Genomic DNA, 19,365 nt, shown 5'->3' on the forward strand with positions numbered 1-19,365 from the left:
TTCATCTAAGATTCTCCATTCCTACTAATGTTTGATGTTGGTTTGATTGCTTAACCAGCCCAAGAAGGACCCTGAGGCATAGGGAGAAGCTTCCTCTCTTTTTTCCTACACAACTGGGCCTAGTAAGGCCACTGCCTTCACTTGGTTATTCACTTTTGGTCCCCCACCCTAAAGCCCTCTCTTCCTGATGCTACCACTCATTCAGAGGCCCAGGAGAAGGCCTGTGAAAGCTGCACACAGGAGTGGTCTGGGAGGTCTACATACACCAATCCATCGAGAAACACAGAGAACATGATTCGAGCACAGTCAACCGCCCCTTAGCTTATGCTGATGTCCACACTGCTGTCCTCTGTCTTCCCAATTTGGAAAAGTTTCACCTTACAAGCGGCCAACATGGCCGACCTGAGTTCGATTCCTCTGCCCCTCTCGGAGAGCCCGGCAAGCTGCTGAGACTATCTCGCCCGCACGGCAGAGCCTGGCAAGCTACCCATGATGTATTCAATATGCCAAACACAGTAACAACAAAGTCTCCAATGGAGACGTTACTGGGTCCGCTCGAGCAAATCGACGATCAACGGGAGGGCCTTTTTGAGGGCTGGAGCGATAGCACAGCGGGTAGGGCGTTTGCCTTGCACGCAGCCAACATGGCCGACCCGAGTTCGATTCCTCCGGCCCTCTCAAGAGCCCGGCAAGCTACCGAGAGTATCTCGCCCGCACGGCAGAGCCTGGCAAGCTCCCTGTGACATATTCGATATGCCAGACACAGTAACAACAAAGTCTCCAATGGAGACGTTACTGGGCCCGCTCGAGCAAATCGATGATCAACGGGAGGGCCTTTACCTTTACCTTACCAAAAAAGGAAAAATCAGATAAACTGGATATATGGGGTTTTGTGAAGTGCAAAGTACCTTGATTCACCAGTTTAAGCTATGTGAATCAGGAAAGAATGACTAGGCCCACATTTACCATATGGCTTCAGAATTAGCTGTTTAAAAATAAAAGTAGGGCTACATCTTTGATCCCTGGTACCACAAAGTGTCCTGAACACAGCCAGAAGTAGCCCCTGAGCACTGTGTATGAAACCCATCCCCCCAAAATGTAAGAATAAAAAAGGGAGGGACAGGAGCGATAGCACAGCAGGTAGTGTGTTTGTCTTGGATGCGGCCAACCCGGGTTCAATTCCCAGCATCCCATATGGTTCCCCCAAGCACCACCACCAGGAGTAATTCCTGAGTGCATGAGCCAGGAGTAACCCCTGTGCATCGCCGGGTGTGAGTCAAAAAGCAAAAGCAAAGCAAAAAAAAAAAAAAAAGGGAAGGCAGGACAAATGAATGGCTATCTTAGAAACACCTTCTGGTTTTACTTATTTTTTTTTTTATGAGTTGGGGGTCACAACCAGTGGTGCTTGGACACTATTCTTGGCTCTGTGCTCAGATGTAAACCTGAAGGTACTCATGGGATCATATGTGGTACAGGGATTGAACTGGTGTTGGCCACATGCAAGGCAAGTGCTTCGGCCCCAGAAAATGTTTTTAAACAGGCTCAATGAAATAAGACTAAGATAAGGGCATTGAGAAATAACTTATCAATTTATTCTTATTTGAATACAGTCTATCTAAATTCTTTCACACCCAATTCCCCAAATGCTTTTAATTTTTGTCCATGGCTCTCTGCTTCCGACAAGTCAATAACAAAATCCTTAAAACAAAGGGGAGTGCACTTGACAGAAGCATAGAAAAAACTGGGAAGAGTGAAAAATTTAAAAACAGTTTTACTTCCCAAAGGACCAATGGAAGAATCCTTGAGGTGTGGATCTTCAAGGCTTCTGAAGAGTGTGGCAGCTAACAGGTCAATCTTCAGGGCCTAAGGTCAATCCTAAGGAAATGGGAGGAGATGCCAAAAGATAATACAGGGCTCAGATACCTTCCTTGCACACATCAGTCCCTTGGTCCATGTGGCACCAAGCACTGTCAGGAGGAATCCCAGGTGCAGAGCCAGGAATAAAGCCTGAGCACTACCATATGTGGCCCCAAAGTTAAAAGGAATGGAAGAATAGGAGGAGGAGAAGGAGAAAGGGAGGAGAAGATGTCAGAGAGCAGATGAAAGCTGGGGACTTCCACATAGGTCCCATCATAGATATAGGCCGAGGAACGAGTGAGGGAGAAAGAAAATAATTCAAGGATGAAAAGAGGCAGAAGACAAGGCCACTGAGAATGCAGAGGGTAGGAAGACAGAATGGGGTGGATAACCTTGCTTTTGAGATGAAGTCACAGAGGCAGGAGGTGAGTGAGCAGCTCTGAGTGGCAGAGAACGACCTTCCTGGCAGACAAAGCCTGTCTAAAATAAGGAACTGATACCTCTGCTCCTTCCCTGTGGCTCCTTCTAATTCCCACTTTCCAGGAAGAAGAATCAAACCTCAGAGAGGCTAACTGAGCTTCAAGTCAGAAACTGAAGTACTGACAAAGGCTGAGACTGAAAAGGGAATAAAGAATGAAGCAGCCGACTGATTCCTAGCAAGGCACTTTCCTCTCCTCTCTCATAACAAAAACACAACAAATGCAAAACAAAGGATTAAAAACAACAACAACAACAAAGCAACTAGGGAAAATTTTGGGGGTAACAAGCTATGCACAATCAAGGTGAAGTATTTTGGAGGGTGGAGGATGGGGCCACACCTGGTGATGCTTAAGAGACTGACTGTGGTGCCAGGATTGAACAGGGGTCAACTGCGTGCAAGGTCAGTGCCTTAACCCCTGTACTGTCTCTCTAGTTCTAGGGGTAAATTGTCAGCTAAAGTTACTTTCATACGAACTAGACGCTTTTTATTCCATGACCTGAAGGTTGGGAGCTTGCCATGAACAAGCTTTGCCAGAGGGCACCTGTCGAAGCTCCCACCTGTCTCGATTCTTTCCTTCATGGGTAGTAAGCAGTGAAGGAGACGATTTTTCTCCCTGGATGCCTTCACAGAGACGATCATATGTGCTCAAAAATCCCATGGCTCAGTCATTTAAACAGCTTGCTTGGTATACATGATGTCATGAGTTCAAACCCTAGTGCTGCCCATAAGCTCTGCAATTAATTCTGAGAGCTGTGCTCTAGGGAATCTCCAGAGAGAATAGGTGCTGGGAGGCTGAGGCAGGGCTCACCATAATGTGAGGCCATAGATCAAACCTTCATTGCCTGATGTTCCCTTGGGAGGAAAGAAAAATGGTAATACCCACCCACAGATGAAGTCCACTCTGCCCTGGACAGCACCCCTCTCACTGACTTCTGTAGAAAATATGATATTGTGTAAGCAAGTCTTTGAACAATAGCATCTGGGGCTTTGAAGATGTGGACACAACTGATTTGAGCATGTAACACCTGTCTTTAGAGAAAAGTGATTATTTAGCCCACAGAACAACCTGTTTTCACAAACTGTCAGCTGTAAACATTAAAAAGAAAAGTTTTTTCCTCTTCAAAGATGGGAATACATGGCCTGAGTGAGAAATCAGGAAGATCGAGAATCCAAAACAAGATTTTGCTAACAAAGAGAATGTATTGCTTTTTGCAGTTCTACAGCTGATCCCATGGCAGATTTCATTCTTCATGACAGAATATGGAAATTCTGACATTAGAAACATGTGAAACTTATAAGTCTGGTATTCACATTTCCGAAAATAAATTATCAGTCACAACATGTTCTTTCTATATTCCGAAGGTCTCATCAGCAGGGTAGTTGTATTTTTAAGAATGTTCAATGAGAGTTCAAAATCTCTAGCCTTTTCCTAGGCAGATTCTTTTTACCCCTAAGCAATAATGCCAAAATATCTTTTTCTGTAAGCCACAACAATGTTTGAAATTTGAAAGGTTTTTCCCCCACCCCTCTTAGCAAATTTACCATAATCATAGTTCCTCAGCCTTGACTGGAAATCAGCATCTTCGACAGTTATCTGACAATCAGGCAACTACTGATGAAAATGTTTTGGAATCTAATCTGGGTGGCAGCTGTACTCTGTGAGTGTTCCAAATGCCAGTGAACTGGACACTTCCAAGTGGTTTCTTTTATAGTACATAAGTTCATCTCAACGATGAATTGAGATGATACCATACAACTACATTTTGCTTGAAATGAAGCACTTCTGCTATTTTCTTTTGATTGTTTTGACAGATAATATTAAATACTTCAGAAACATGGTATCTCTCCCATTCCCCCCCCCCCCACCCCCGAGCCAAAATCTTTGGATGGATTCCAGGGATTGACTCAGTGGGTACAAAAGTTAACTGAAGAGGAGTTTTGGAAATTTCCCCCGACCCATCCTATTTCCCATGGCCCTTCCAAGCCGGAAGCAGTCATCACTGAGTTGAACAGCTTCTGGTTCCTTCCTCTCTGCTTCCTACCTGCACCCACTCCTGATATATTAACTGAATTCTTCCAAGTACTTTCGTAAGTACAAGAATGGCTGAGAGGTGCAATACAACTATTTCACTCCAAAGTAGTTCACAATACTTCTTAAGGAGTTCACCATCTGCACTCAAATTTCAAAAGCTCCCCAAGCTACCTGACATACCAACTCTTTCTAGAAGTTTCCAGATCTTTAAGGATCTGCTGGAACAGGATGGCGGCAACACTTCCTGAGGGCTCCATTTCACTTGTAATTTTTTGCACTCCCTTCTTTTCTTACTCTCCCATCTGACAAAAGGGAGATTTCATATTTTTTGCTTTAAATATAGAAGTACTACTATTTATTCAGTCATTGATTTAAGCTGATTGAACTGGGCATGAACTCCACATTACATTTTTTAAAAAAATGTTTTAATTGGATATCCATGATAGACCATTACAAAGTTGTTCATAACTGGGTTTCAGTCATATAATGATCCAGTACCCATCCCTCCACCGGTGTACATTTCCCACCACCAATGTCCCATTTCCCTACCACCATCTCCCAACACCCTACCCTCCCATCCCCAGCCTCCCTCTATGTGAGGCACTTTCCTTCTTGCTCGCTCTCTCTCCTTTTCCTTTTGTGCATTATGGTTTGCAATACAGGTGCTAAGAGGCTGGTGTTTGTTCAGGGCATTCAGTTTATCTTTTGGAGATCTGTTCCCAAACACACCCCTATCGATACTGATTTTCAAATGCAACACAGTTGAGCTGTTCAAAGTCACATAAATACTATTCCAGGCGGTGGAAACCTGGAACTCCAGGCAGTGGGTTCAAGTAATCATTTATGCACATAAGAGGAAGCTGATTACTTTCTTTGAAAATAGCCTTGCTTCTTTCCATTATGCTCCACTCACTTTGCAGCCCATTCCCTTTTATTTTTTTTCTCCGACTTCTGTTTTTGTTGGCACTGTGGCCACATTTGTTAGCTACCCTTAAGAAAACACGGTGGGTTTCACCTTGAAAGGAAGAGGCCTGGCTCAGCCCAGAGCTCAGAGTTGCCCGGGAAAGGCTGGAGCAGGGACAGATTGAGTGACGCAGGTGAAGTGAAAGGAGAGAGGGAAATGGGAGGCACAGCCACGCTGGCTTCTGCAGACAGCAAAAAAGGGACTGTTTGCCAAGTGGAAAAGGAATCATTCTGAGAGGAAAGAAAATTCATTTTCAAGCTTCAGAGCATCCTCCTCAAATGGAGAAAAAGAAAACCAACTCAAAGGCATCACTAAGAAATGATATACATCCTCATTGTGACATAGTTTTTAGTTCTAAGGTCATTCAAGCTCTGAAATGGAAGTGATAATGTTTGGGTGAAATGCTTCTCTGTGGATGACACAGTTCCAGGCGTCACCCGGCCTGTGTCAGTGTACAGTGGGTAATTTCCCACCTGTAGCTGGGAAAAGTAGGTTATCAACCATAAGACACCAGATATGTAGAAATGTGAGAAGGTTTTTCATATAAAATCACTCCTTACAGGCGAATCTACCAGCAGACTTGCTGTGTATGTACAATTTAGAGCAGGTTCTTCTGTATCGTTTTTGGATGTTGCTAATTTTACAGTGGCAGCACAAGGTGGAGAAGGAGATAAACTGGGGTGGACTGAGCAGCAGACAAACAGGAACTGAACAAATTTAAGTGGTTCTCAAGAATGATTTCAGTAATCTTGGAAAACATAAAGCTGTAGAGAACTGTGGGTCAACTGTTTCTATTTGATTTGGCTGGAGAAGCTTCATTTTCACTTAACTTCTTACAGAGATAGGTATAGTGGGCCAGCTGACCTTTACTTTGTCTATCTACATTTTCTCTGAACATGATGTCAAGGTTATGATCAAAAAAATGTAGTTCCAGATGAAGGTCATTATACAAAGAGAATCAAACCAACAGCACTTAAGAGGGAAAAATGAAGTTCCTGAAAGGTTTTGGCATAACAACAAGAAGTTAATTGACTCTTCTTAATGTTTCAAACACATGTCAATCAATGGACCAATAAAATTTTTATATACTATGCACACAGTCATGATCCTGGTGCCAGCCGATTTGTGGTTCACCACAGAAAATACTTAATTAAAAAAAAAAAAACTCAGTATCCGTCTTATGAACAATAACCCACTATGTCATCAACTTGCTACTGCTGTGAACTTAGACATTTCACAACTCAAACTGGATATGAAACATGGAAAAAAATAACTAAGTAAAATAATGGCCTTCTTTCATACAGTGCATGAGTATACATGTAATAAATATATCTAAATTTGTCATGGTGAATTAAACTAGTTTCAGCTTCAGGCAAAGACACCAATGGTCCACTTCTTTCCAATCTGTTGTACTTGTAGAATCTGATTTAAAAAAAAAAACTTGATTAAAGATTAAATTAGGTTTTATTTCTGTACGCAGAACTTTTCCCTGAGTGTTTCACAGAACAACAGTCAGGTCTGGAATGTTGCTGATACTCAAACACTGTAGGCTCAGGAAAGCTTTCTGTGGTTTCCCTCCTGATAGAGCCTGGGAAGAGTACCAGCCCCCAGAGTGGGAGTCTTGTTTGTGCAATGACTCACATCGTCCAGTATTCATTCATTTATTTTTAAGTCATTCCACAAATATGTGGAAGGCCCTTTTCTAGGAAGAGATCATGGGAAATGCAGAAATACATGGCCTTTATCCTCAAGGACTTTACAGCACCTCCTCCCCTGCTCCCACCACATGTAAGTCCTCTTACATTCACTTAATGATCAGCAATTTCACAAGCTAAATCCTTTTCTTCTAGAAGCAAACTGACTGTCCTCAGGTATCTATTCTCAAGAGGATTTTATTTCTTTACTCTGTGTAGGGGCTTGTTGGCCATACCCAGTGGTGCACAGCGGGTGAGCTCTGTGATCAGAAATGATCCCTCCTGAGCAAAAGGCACCATGTGTATGGAGGATTGAGCCGGGCAGGGTGGGTGGCAACAAGGTAAAGTATCTTACTTCCTGTTCTATTTCTCTGTGCCCTCAGGAGAATTTTAGATCAGCACACTGAAACACTGATGGAAAGACTCCTAGGATTCCTACTTTTAGGGGAAACTAAAATTGATCAAACAATATAGAATTTTTGGGTTTTGAGATACAAAATAGAGAGATGGTGGATGCAAAACTTATCTAACTATGGGATCACAGTAGCCATTACTTTGGGGGGGAAGGGCATAGAAAGAATTACAAAGGGTTAAGATCAATGGGACTATTATACATGGATTTGGAAGACCTAATAATGTGTATTATTATGTGTAATTCAGCAGAGCCTGGCAAGCTACCTGTGGTGTATTCGATATGCCAAAAACAGTAACAATAACGGGTCTCATTCCCCTGACCTTGAAAGAGCTTCCAATACGTTGGAAGCTTCCAAAATCTCAGGGCTGGGACAAACAGATACGTTACTGGCGCCCGCTGGAGTAAATCAATGAACAATGGGATGACAGTGACACAGAGATATAGCATTATGTGTAATTATTATCTGTATATCTTCTTTGCATCAATAGAAATACTAAGTAGGAAAGTGGCAAAGATATAGAATTCTACAACATCATCAACCATGAGAATTTAACACACAATTATAGAATACCAAACATTGGCAGACCCCAGTTTGATCCCCAGCACTGCTGTATAGTTCCCCAAATACCACTAAAAGTGATCCTGAGCACAGAGCCCAGGAATAAGCCCTGAGCATCACTGGGTGTGACCCAATGCCTCCACTGATCCCTAAGCAAAATAAAACAAAATTAAACTAAAAAGTCTGCTAATGTCTTGCTGGAGCCATAGCACAGCAAGCAGGGAGTTTGCCTTACACACGGTCGACCTGGGTTTGATTCCTTTGCCCCTCTCGGATAGCCCGGCAAGCTATCGAGAGTATCTCGCCCGCCCAGCAAAGCCTGGCAAGCTACCTGTGATGTATTCAATATGCCAAAAACAGTAACAACAAGTCGCACAATTTGTTGTGAGACGTCAAGCAAATCAGATGAACAATGGGAGGACAGTGCTACAGTGCTACAATGTCTTGCTTAGTGGTGAAAGAATGTGTAGTCTTCTTCTAAAACCAGAATGCAAAGATGTTCACTCAGCACTCTTATTCAACATAATTCTAGATGTCATTTGATAGTACAATAAATTAACACATTAAACAAATGATTCAGGGGTTGAAACAATAGTACAGAGGGTAGGGCATTTGTTAGCCTTGCACATGGCCAACTCGGACTTGATCCTGGGCATCCCATATGGTTCCCCAAGCACTGCTAGGAGTAATTCCTGAGTGCAGAGCCAGGCGTAACCTCTGAGCAATGCCAGGTGTGACCCCAAAGGCCAAACAAATAAACAAACAAACAAACATCTCCAAGAAATTACTTTAAAAAGAAGAAGAAAAAAACCTTCTAGATTTAATGACTTAATAAGGTCCAGGATCTAAGAACCCAATTTTTTTTAAATGTTGTTTTAGGCCACCCCAGAAATGCTCAGAGGTTACTCCCACCAGTGCTCATAGCACAACGGATAGGGCATTTGCCTTGCATGCAGCCAACATGGCTGACCCAGTTCAATTCCTCTACCTCTCTTGGAGAGCCTGGCAAGCTACCAAGAGTATCTCACCCGCAGGGCAAAGCCTTGCAAGCTACCCGTGACGTATTCGATATGTCAAACACAGTAAAAACAAGCCTCAAAATGGAGATGTTACTGGGCATGCTCGAGAAAAATCAATGAACAACGGGAGGACAGTGACAGTGAATCAAAAAAAAGATATTCAATAGTCATCAGAGGAAGACAAATTTAAACTGTAACGGCAGTCTTGGATATTGCCAAAAATTGGTTTCACTTAAATTGAGTCCAGCTTATTACTTCTAAATATACATTTATTTTACCCTAAAAAAATGACATGTTAAATACATCTAATAAATAGTGGTATATCAAATAGAAAGAAAATGGATATGTCATTAACAGGAGACTAATATAATAAAATAATACATTCATGAGACAGGAACTAGTAGAGCAATTAGGTACATTCCCCACCAGGGTTTGATCTCCAGCACCACATGGTCCCCTGAGCACCACAATGCCTAGTCCAGAGATCCCCAACACCACCAGGCAGGCTGGCCAACAATTTCCAGTACTGGGGCTGGAGCGATAGCACAGCGGGTAGGGCGTTCGCCTTGCACGTGGCCGACCCGGGTTTGATTCCCAGCATCCCATATGGTCCCCCGAGCACCACCAGGAGTAATTTCTGAGTGGAGAGCCAGGAGTAACCCCTATGCATCTCTGTGCATTTCCAGGTGTGATCCAAAAAGAAAAAAAAAATTCCAGTACTAACTTTTGGAGTCCCTGAGCACCCTAAAAGCAACCCCACAAATGTCACTTTCTAAAAGATCGTTAAAATATGACTTATTAGGTGGATCCATCACATGAATTCAATGACAATAAAATGCTTATTAGTCATTTCCTTTAACTTTTCTTTTTGGTGTGGGGAGAGGGTCTTGGGCCACACCATGTGGTGTTCAGGGTTTACTCCTGGCTCTGTAATCAGGGATCACTGTTGGGGTGGAGGGGTGTTGGAGTACCTGGGGTCAACCTGGGTTGGCTACCTGCCGGGCAAATGCTCTACCTGCTGTACTCTCTCTCTTACTTCATTTAACTTCTATCAGATTTCCAGTCTGGCGAGAACTTAAAGGAAAAGCTCCATATGCCATCTAAACAATATCAATCATATCTAGTGCTTAAGAGTTTCTATTAAGTTATACGTTGTATATTAAATACTTATAATATTAAGTGCAACTACTGCACTGAATCCTTAAGTTTCAAGTCCCACTGATTTAAAATAAAAGCAAAATATTATATGCAGAATAACAACACTCTTTTAACAAAGACTTCAAATTTGCTTGGGATGTGACTGCCGGGGATGTTACTTTAGTAACAGCATTCCATGTAGGAGACAGAGGTTCTATCCCTGACAACACACACACACACAAATTTCAGTTTTGTGTGTATTATGTGATTCTTACTCAACTCACTTGTTAATTTTCTACTGTTCTTAAAATGATCTTTTCCTGTTCTTTGATTATACATCCTTAAATTTCTGTCTTCTCTAAAGTCTTAATTCCCCAGAGAGGACCTAAAGTACTATTATTACCTGGGCAAAATTGCTGTGCACTGTGCTTACTTCTACAAATCCCACGTCAAAGGTAAAATCCTTAAGGAAATTGTGAGTTTACACACCACTGACTTCCTCTTCTAATACTTTCAGAGAAACCTGCACTTATTACCCTTAAAGCACTTGGTGTGTTGTGTTATAACTACTCCCCACTGTCTCCTCCACTACACTGCAAGTTCTTTGAGGGCAGGGTACCTTATCTCATTTATGTTCACACCTTGAGTGACAGGCACAGCAGCCGGGACATTTATTGGGAATATATGTGGATGTTACCATGCACCAGACACTGTTCCCTAAGCTCAACAAAGAAGAGAAAATTCCTTATACAATGAGCAAAAAACCCAAACATAAGAGGAAGAGTGACTATCTGGATGAGTAGGAGGAGGAAGATTAAATTGGGGCAAAATAACAAAGGCATGAGAACAAGAGCTGGAGGGAACGAGAGTAGGCCTCTGTGAGGTGGTAATATTTGAAGTCAGAAAACAAAAAAGAACTAAGTCACGCTTAGTTCAGGCGTAAAGAGTCCCATGCACGGGAACAGCAAGTACCCAGGGTCTGAGACAGGAATCAGCTGTGTTTGTTCTAAAAAAGATGAGGGTGACTGACACAGGGTAAAGCAGAGGAAGAGGAGAGAAGAGGCTGAAGAGACAGATGGGACTGAGATGTACAGCTACACTAAGAAGCTAGGGATTTATTCTCAGAGCAGAGAAGGCCACTGGGGGGTGGTTAGGTAGGGGGAGAGTTAAGTGTGAAGTAATAGAATCTGATTTATTTTAAAAAATAGGCAATAAAAAAAAGGAAAAGCATATTGGCTGTCAAATCGTGAAAAGCATATTGGTTGTCGAATCGTGAAAAAAAAATGCAGAGGGTCATGAACTTCCTCCCACAGACAAGTGAAGACATAGGCTATGAGGGAGCAGGGGAGTGAAGGTGGACAGAAATGGACAGATGGAAAAACATTTAAGAAGACAGATTTGGCAGGACTTGCGACTGAACACAGGAGGCACAGAAAAGGAAAGAGGAATGAAAGATGCCTCCATCAAGCAGAGCAAATTCACTAAGATGGGGCAAAGTGTAGGAAATACCAACACCAAGAAGGGGTAGTTTTGCCATATGTAAATCATGTCGCTTAATAACAATGTTTCAAGATTAAGTGAAGTAAAATGCCATCTTTGGAGTTTGCTCTTCTAACCCGGGTTCTCCCCTGGACACGTATCTTGCTTGTCTCATTGTCTGGCTGCTACCTGCTTTCTTACTTGCTCTTTCAAGTTCATGTTCTTCTCTCTTGAACACATACTCCCTTTCTTTTCCCCCACCCACATTTTTTTCAATGAGTTTCAGTCAGTAAAAAACTATCTTGCTTCACTTTTAAAGAAAAATGCGTATCTTTGGGGCAGTTAAGATAGAACAATGGGTAGTGTACTTGCCTTACATGTGGCAAACCAAGTTTCATCCCTGGCACTGCATGTTGTCTCCCCAAACCCTGCCAGAAGTAACCCTGGAGCACAGAGCCAGGAGTAAGCCCTGAACAATGTCAGGTGTGGCCACAAACTAAAAACAAACAAAATGTTACCAAAAGCATCAAAACACTTGACTTCCAGTGCATTGTTTATAGAATTTAGCTTTATGTGAGTCAGAGGGGTTTGAAGAGTTATTCCTTGCCTCTCTCTCAAAACCCTCCCCACTCCATGATTTAGAAGGTTTGAGAAGCGCCAGATACTTGAATTTACATTTGTCTATGATATTTGACATAAGATCCAGCTCCTTTATACTAAAAATCTGGCAAGGGGAACATCAGCTGTGTCGGAAATGACTTATTTCTTCAGATGAACAGAGGTCTCCTGTCATTTTAATCACATTTTCTATGTGTCTCAGTAACCTTGGAATAGTAAGCACAGTTAAGTCAAATTTGGAATGTATATGTTTGATTTGTAGGTAAATCTACTGCCTTCAAAGCAGTGGTTATTAAAAATATGTAGCAAGTAAATTCCTGCTACCTGCCACTTTTCCACATGGCTCTCTACTAGGGTTCTGAGCAAGATTTCAGAGTAAATAGGATATTTATAGTTAGGTAAACATTTGTGTAGTTTCTGGATCTTGGCTATGATAAGCAGTGCTGCTCTGAACATACAATATTTTTTCAAATTTATGTTTCAGTATTGTGATTCCTGAGTGCAGAGCTAGGAGTAACTCCTGAGCATTGCTGGGTGTGACCCAAAAAAAAAAAGACTGATTTATACCTATGGTCATTACAGTATTATTTATAATAGATAAGCTCTAAAAACAACCAAAATTCCCAATGACAGATGAGTGAATAAAGAAGTTGTGGTGGAGATACACAATGGAATATTACCCTGTTATGAAAAAGATGGAATCTTGCCTTTTGTTGTAAGTTGGCTAAAAGAAATATCACGCTAAGTGAAATAAGTCAGACAGACAACAAATTCTGGAGATGCTGTGAGGTATACAAAGAAACAAAGGAAGGAATAAACAGTGTTCTATGAAATAGCCCCCTGCACACTAACAACAAAACTGAGGTTACCAAGCCGGCAGGGGTGGGGTGGGGTGGGGAATAGGTGGGGATGGATAACAGAAGTGACCATTAGTACAGATGTGGAGAGTTTCAGGCACTTTGGTAATGGTAACTTTGTGCACCAAAAACATAAACTTAATACTACTGTAAACCATAGTACCTTAATAAGAATTAAAATTTTAAAAATTAAGAGTTCAGGTTCCAACACAGAAATAGTAATATTACTCTAAGATGGGATTTTCACCTAATGATGGACTTGGATAAGACAAACATGATTTTCCACATATCCTCAGTAAGTAGGTTTGCAATTTTTCCTCAAAATAATCAGAGATTTAATTAATTCAGTAAATAGACTTTTTGTGAAGTTGGGTATTTAACAAAACATGCAAGGCATAGATATTCTACCACTGACCTAGATCCCTAGCCCTAATCTAAGGTTTTATCTTCCTAAAAGTTGACTGAGATATGAAACAGGGGCTGGAGAGAGAGACCAAAGGGATGTGCATATATTTTACATGCAGGAGGCCTGGATTCAACGCCCAGCAGTCCATGATCTACACAGAGCATTGCTGGCCAAGTACAGGGACAAGAGTAACCTCTGAGAGCTGCTGGGTGTGACCCCACCTGCCCCTTTCACCCCTGCAAAAGGTATATATAACCTCACAAAGCTTTTTCACATGATATTTTATAATCAGATATAGAAAACCAAGAATTTTATTCATTTTTCAAGTTAATCTTAAAAAGCTTGCATTATTCTATAATAACACTTAAAAAAATTGCCTCTAACTTTCATTATCAATTTTGAATTTAAAGATATTTTATTATGATTAATGTATATAATGTTTAATTTAAAAATATATGCTATCATTAGTCAGATGAGTCTTTGTTAAATCAACTATGATAACAGGTACTCAACTTGAGGTGCTGGGATCTCTTTTTATTTTATACTATTATCTTTAGGGATTTATGTGATTGGGGGAGCAGTTTGGGGAACCATACTTGGTGGTGCTCAGGGCCTACTCCAGATTCTGTATTAGAGAGTCACTTCTGAAGGTACTCAGGGACCACGAAGTGCTGGGGATCAAACTTGGGGCTCAAGCATGCAAACTCTTTGAGCTGTTTACCAGGATGTTTAATTTAAAAATAAAAAGAGAGAAAAAGAAACTTGCCAATGACTTCTTAATTGTTACTAGCAAGTAAACACAGCGTCCTTTGGGTGAGCCAGAAACTGTGGCAATAAAGAATTCAGTAAGGACTTGGGCATTAAAGATGGGATTCTAGCTCCTGCTCCATTATCTATTGGGCATGCAAACTCTACACATAACTTCATGTCTTAGAAGCCAGCTTCTCTCCCTTACATGATACCTATCTCTCACAGCATGAGTACTTAGTAGCACAGGCTGGGGACATGTTAGTACCCATTAAACACCAACTAGTATATACAAAATGAGATTTCCATTAGAAAACACAATGAATTGCTTTATTCATCAGTAATTAACTCTGGAACAATTTTATAAAATAATATACATTTTATAGTGGCAAAGTAAGAGACAGGGCTAAGAGAAGTGGGTGCACAGCTAAGAAAAGTAGAAAAGGTTTCATTCAGCTTTGGTACTTGAAGGTTAGGTGCTACATTTATTCCTAAGAGTGGGATTTTCTTTTATTTGTTAAAGTGAATAAGAAATGGTGCTTGTAATAAAAGTTTTAAGATTGCCCAGGATGACCAGAGAAGAACTGATCTGCACGTTGGGTTTTTGCTTTCACTGTAATAAAAAAAAAAAAAGCCTCTTATCCTTCAGCATTTTTTCCTTTCTGAAACACAATGGGAATTTCATTACATGGAACCTGATTCTGTGATGTCTGCCACATCACTGCAGAAAAACAGAAAATGTTTAGGTTTCGAGAGATACCAGCGGGTAGGGCATTTGCCTTGCACGTGGCCAACCCAGGTTCGAATCCCAGCATCCCATATGGTCCCCTGAGCACCTCCAGGAGTAATTCCTAAGTGCAGAGCCAGGAGTAACCACCGTGCATTGCCAGGTGTGACACAAAAAAGAAAAAAGAAAATGTTCAGATTTGAAATCATTATTTCAAAAATTAATTTGGTTTAAAGTGGAAATAATTTCTGAGTGCAAAGCCAGTAGTAACCCCTGAGCATTGCTGGGTGTGACCCCAAAAAGGAAAAATAAATAAATAAATAAAATGAAAATAGGTATTTCACATTTCTGCTCTTTTCTCCTCTTATTCCTTTAGGAACACTGTAATAGCTTCCCCTCTCCCTTTTCTGTTTTTAATTCTTTGTCTTGTTTTATTTTAGGGCCAAATTGGGTGGTGGTCAGGGCTACTCCTGGCTCTTCACTCAGGGATCAATCCTGGAGGGGCTCGGGGAACCATATATAGTGGCGGGGATCAAACCTGGGTTGGCTGCTATCAAAGAAAAGCCCTACCCACTGTGCTATCTCTCCAGTCCTATATCCTTCCACTTTGAAGAAATAAATGTATAGTGCTCATAAAATCTTAGACTGAGATATAAACAGAAAGATCAGTTACAGGTAAAGCATGAGGACCAGAAGGGAACAAACTAAAATCCAATCCAATTCATCAAGGAATCAACTGTTTAACATCCCTTTGGTTGCTCTTCCCATTACAAGTTCGCAAATGTGGACCAGGTTACAAGCAGAGTGCCTGGTGTCCATGGCTGACACCACTCATGGCTCATCCCTGCCTTCTTTTCTTTTTCTTTCTTTTTTTTGCCTTTTGGGTCACACCAGCGATGCTCAGGGGTTAGTCCTGGCTCTGCACTCAGGAATCACTCCGGCGGTGCTCCGGGGAACATATGGGATGCTGGGGCCTGAAATTGGGTCAGCTGTGTGCAAGGCAAACACCCTGCCTGCTGTACTATCTCTCTGGCCCCATCCCTGCTTTCTGAGGCTCAGCTCCACAGTGAGGTGTCATCAGCAACAATGGTGATGTCTTTCCAGTGATTTAGTAAATGCAATCCCCAAAGCTCCAGCTTAAAACACTCAGACCTTTATTTTTCACTGCAATGGTCACTTAAGTTCTAAGAATAAATTAATCTTTTGGGACTAATGATCATCTTGTAGGGAAATACCTTAACTCCACACACTAAAAGTTGCATTTAGAGAATCTCAACATACATATGTATTTTTAAAAAATTTGAAAATAAATAGAAGCAAGGCCAATATATGGTGATAGACCAATCATCAACTGGGCACGTGGGGGTGGTCAGGGGCTGATTGGGAAGGGGCAGGTGAAAAATGATGAAAATGTTCTTTATGTTGAAATGTTTAAGATCAGATTCTACCTTGAGCTCTTTTTGTAGTTTACCATATGTAAATTACATCTCTTAAAAACAATTTAATCTACTTACATAACAAATTCACATTTAAAAAAACCTTGTCCAAAAAGGAACTGGAACAATCATCTAGCTGATAAAGGGATGACAAAACTGATAACATATCTTTCAAAAAGCATTGTAGCTGAATGCAATTTTGATTAACTGTTAATGAGACCATCATCCGCCATGCTTGAACTTGGTTATATGGAAAGTAAATAAAGCTTCTTTGCAATGCCCTATTGGTTAATGGGCTCTATCTTAAATTGGAAAGAAGGTTATTTAAGAACTGAGTACACAACTATGACAGCATACCCACTGATCTGTGCTATTGAGTTAAGTCCAGTTAGAAAATTCAATACAGAACTTCATCCTAAAGACCACAGAGAACTTAAGACGTTTATAGGAAGGGAATTTCCAGGAAGAACGAACAAGTTCGGACATTTCTATTTTCTGTTATACCTTCCTATACACCTGAGTTTGACATTCTGCCCACTGCATATCATATTTGATGAGTCTTTCAAGAACAAGCTGGGACTACAGGCGCGCGCCACCACGCCCGGGCTGGAGCGATAGCACAGCGGTAGGGCGTTCGCCTTACAAGCGGCCAACATGGCCGACCCAAGTTCGATTCCTCCGCCCCTCTCGGAGAGCCCAGCAAACTACCGAGAGTATTCGATATGCCAAACATAGTAAAAACAATGTCTCCAATGGAGACGTTACTGGGCCCGCTCGAGCAAATCGACGATCAACGGGAGGGCCTTTTCCTTTACTTCAAGAACAAGAAGAGTACTGCTAACGAGTTAAAAAACTGGGATAGTAAAACTGTACAGCAGGCAGGGCATTTGTCTTACATGTTGCTAACCTGGGGCTGACCCCCAGCAGCCCATACGCTGCCTAGCACCTCCAGGAACAGTCCCTAGTATAGAGTCAGGAGTCAGCTCTGAGCATGGACAGGCCCCCAAACAAAACAAAACAAACAGTGACAACAACTGGTTCTTCCCTGGCTGATCAGCAGATAATGTGAGCTTCAAAACCTCTTGCGAATAGGAATGTCATCTCCAAAAGACAAGGTGAAGAAAAAGGGTAAATTGAAATGGGAGATAGTTTTTTATCTCTTCCTGCAAAGTGTGCTCAAATGATAAACGCTCACGTATGTTAGTAAAGAGGGCCAGGATAGCATCTGGCTCACAAACAAACTGTAGCAGCTGAAAGAACAATATACCCTGTGACTAAGAAAGGGTCAATCAGAGGAGAGTGCCTTTCCCTCTTCAGGGTGACGGTCACACATACCAGGTCTGGCTTCACACGCAGAGTCAGAGGCAGGGAGAGCCACATGGAGTACAAAGTGGTGAACACCGAAGACAGCCAAGACTGCTGAACCTCACGGCTTCTTGGAATGTGGTGGACATAGTACTTTGGAGACTAGAAGAAAAAAAGGAAATACCCAAATCAGCGAAGCCCCTGACACCAAAATAATGCAGGGGAGCAGCCAACCATTTTCATAAAAAACAATTTCTTGGCTATTTTTTATTCTCATTCTCTCTAATGGATTTCACCACACAATCATTGCATCCCACTTTTTCAGTCCAAAACTTGGTTTGTAACCTTTCATCATGTAATGATCAAATGGTGAATTCTGTTCATCACACTTCCTAAAAGGAGAACAGAGGGGCCAGAGTGATAGTACAGCAGAGAAGGCACTTGCCTTGCACATAGTCAACCTGCGTTTGACCCCCCCGCACCCCAAATGGTCCCCTGAGCTCGCCAAGGAGTGATGATCCCAGAGCACAGCCAGGTGTGACCCCAAAATGAAACAAACAGAGCAGCAATGTATTCCCTAGTGGCAGAAGGGTAGAGGCACATTTACCTTTGAGGAGACTACAAGTCTTTTTTGTTTGTTATGCTTTTTGAGTCACATCCGGTGATGCTCAGGGGTTACTCCTAGCTCTGTACTCAGGAATTACTCCTGGCAGTGCTTGGGGACCATATAGGATGCTGGAAATCGAACCCGGGTCAGCTGCGTGCAAGACAAATGCCCTACCCGCTGTACTAGTCGCTCCAGCTAGTCTTGAGTCTAGAATTCTCAGCACACGAGCACTGAAGCCTTTGAAGATCACTTGAGCCACTTCTACCGAGAATCCTAGCCAATGCACAGCTGCTGGAAACATTAACAGCTTGCCCTGGAACTGTTATACACGTGGCAATTAAGAGTTGGAAACTTGTATCACAGGAAACCGTCATCAAAACCCTCCATGAGATGGGATTTTCGAATGGCTAGATGGAGTCAAAGAGGCTGTTTTGTGGCAGAGCCACAAAGCAATCGCAGCTTCTCTGAGTGGTGCTGCGGCCAGCATGCCCGAGAGTGAAACCAATGAGAATAGCACAGAATCTTCTGGTCAGGGGCTGCAGAGATACTCAGTGGGATCAGCCAAACATTTTGCATGTAGGAGACAGGATTCAATCCCCAATACCACACGGTGCCCTACAATCACCAGGATCACCCTCAATCACAGAGGCAAAATGGCTTCTTAAGCACTGCAGGGTGTAACTCTAAAATCCAATTCAAAATAAATATATTAATGAATTTTTAAGTCCATGTTTTGCAACACCAGAAAAATTTAATGCACACATTAAAAACTGCCAGTGGTTTTTGTTGTTGTTTTTAAAGATTGGAGAAATATTCACTAAACCATTACAAAGAACTGGTATGTGCTAATTTGGACTATTTAATTTTAACATATATTCACAAGTATTCCATGCATTCTAATCTTGTACCAAAGTCAGTTTAGTAACAAATGTTGGCACATTAAAAAACAAAAAAGCTTCGCATAATGGTCGCACTCTACTTTTCTACAAAGAAACTGACATAAAATATGCAAGGATTCTATGGTG

The 19,365-nt window shown here is 41.8% G+C and overlaps 1 protein-coding gene across 1 annotated transcript in view; it reads right to left on the bottom strand.

Annotated features, from left to right (window-relative positions):
* The window catches only part of ALG14 (ALG14 UDP-N-acetylglucosaminyltransferase subunit), an 85,566-nt gene that overhangs the window by 40,060 nt on the left and 26,141 nt on the right, over nt 1-19,365 (bottom strand). Inside the window, exon 3 of the mRNA XM_056106591.1 lies at nt 17,764-17,895. Coding sequence (XP_055962566.1) covers nt 17,764-17,895 — 132 coding nt within the window. The remainder of the gene's footprint in view (nt 1-17,763; nt 17,896-19,365) is intronic.

This window comes from Sorex fumeus, unplaced genomic scaffold, assembly GCF_029834395.1.
Source record: "Sorex fumeus unplaced genomic scaffold, SorFum_2.1 ptg000131l, whole genome shotgun sequence".
Classification (NCBI taxonomy): domain Eukaryota; kingdom Metazoa; phylum Chordata; class Mammalia; order Eulipotyphla; family Soricidae; genus Sorex; species Sorex fumeus.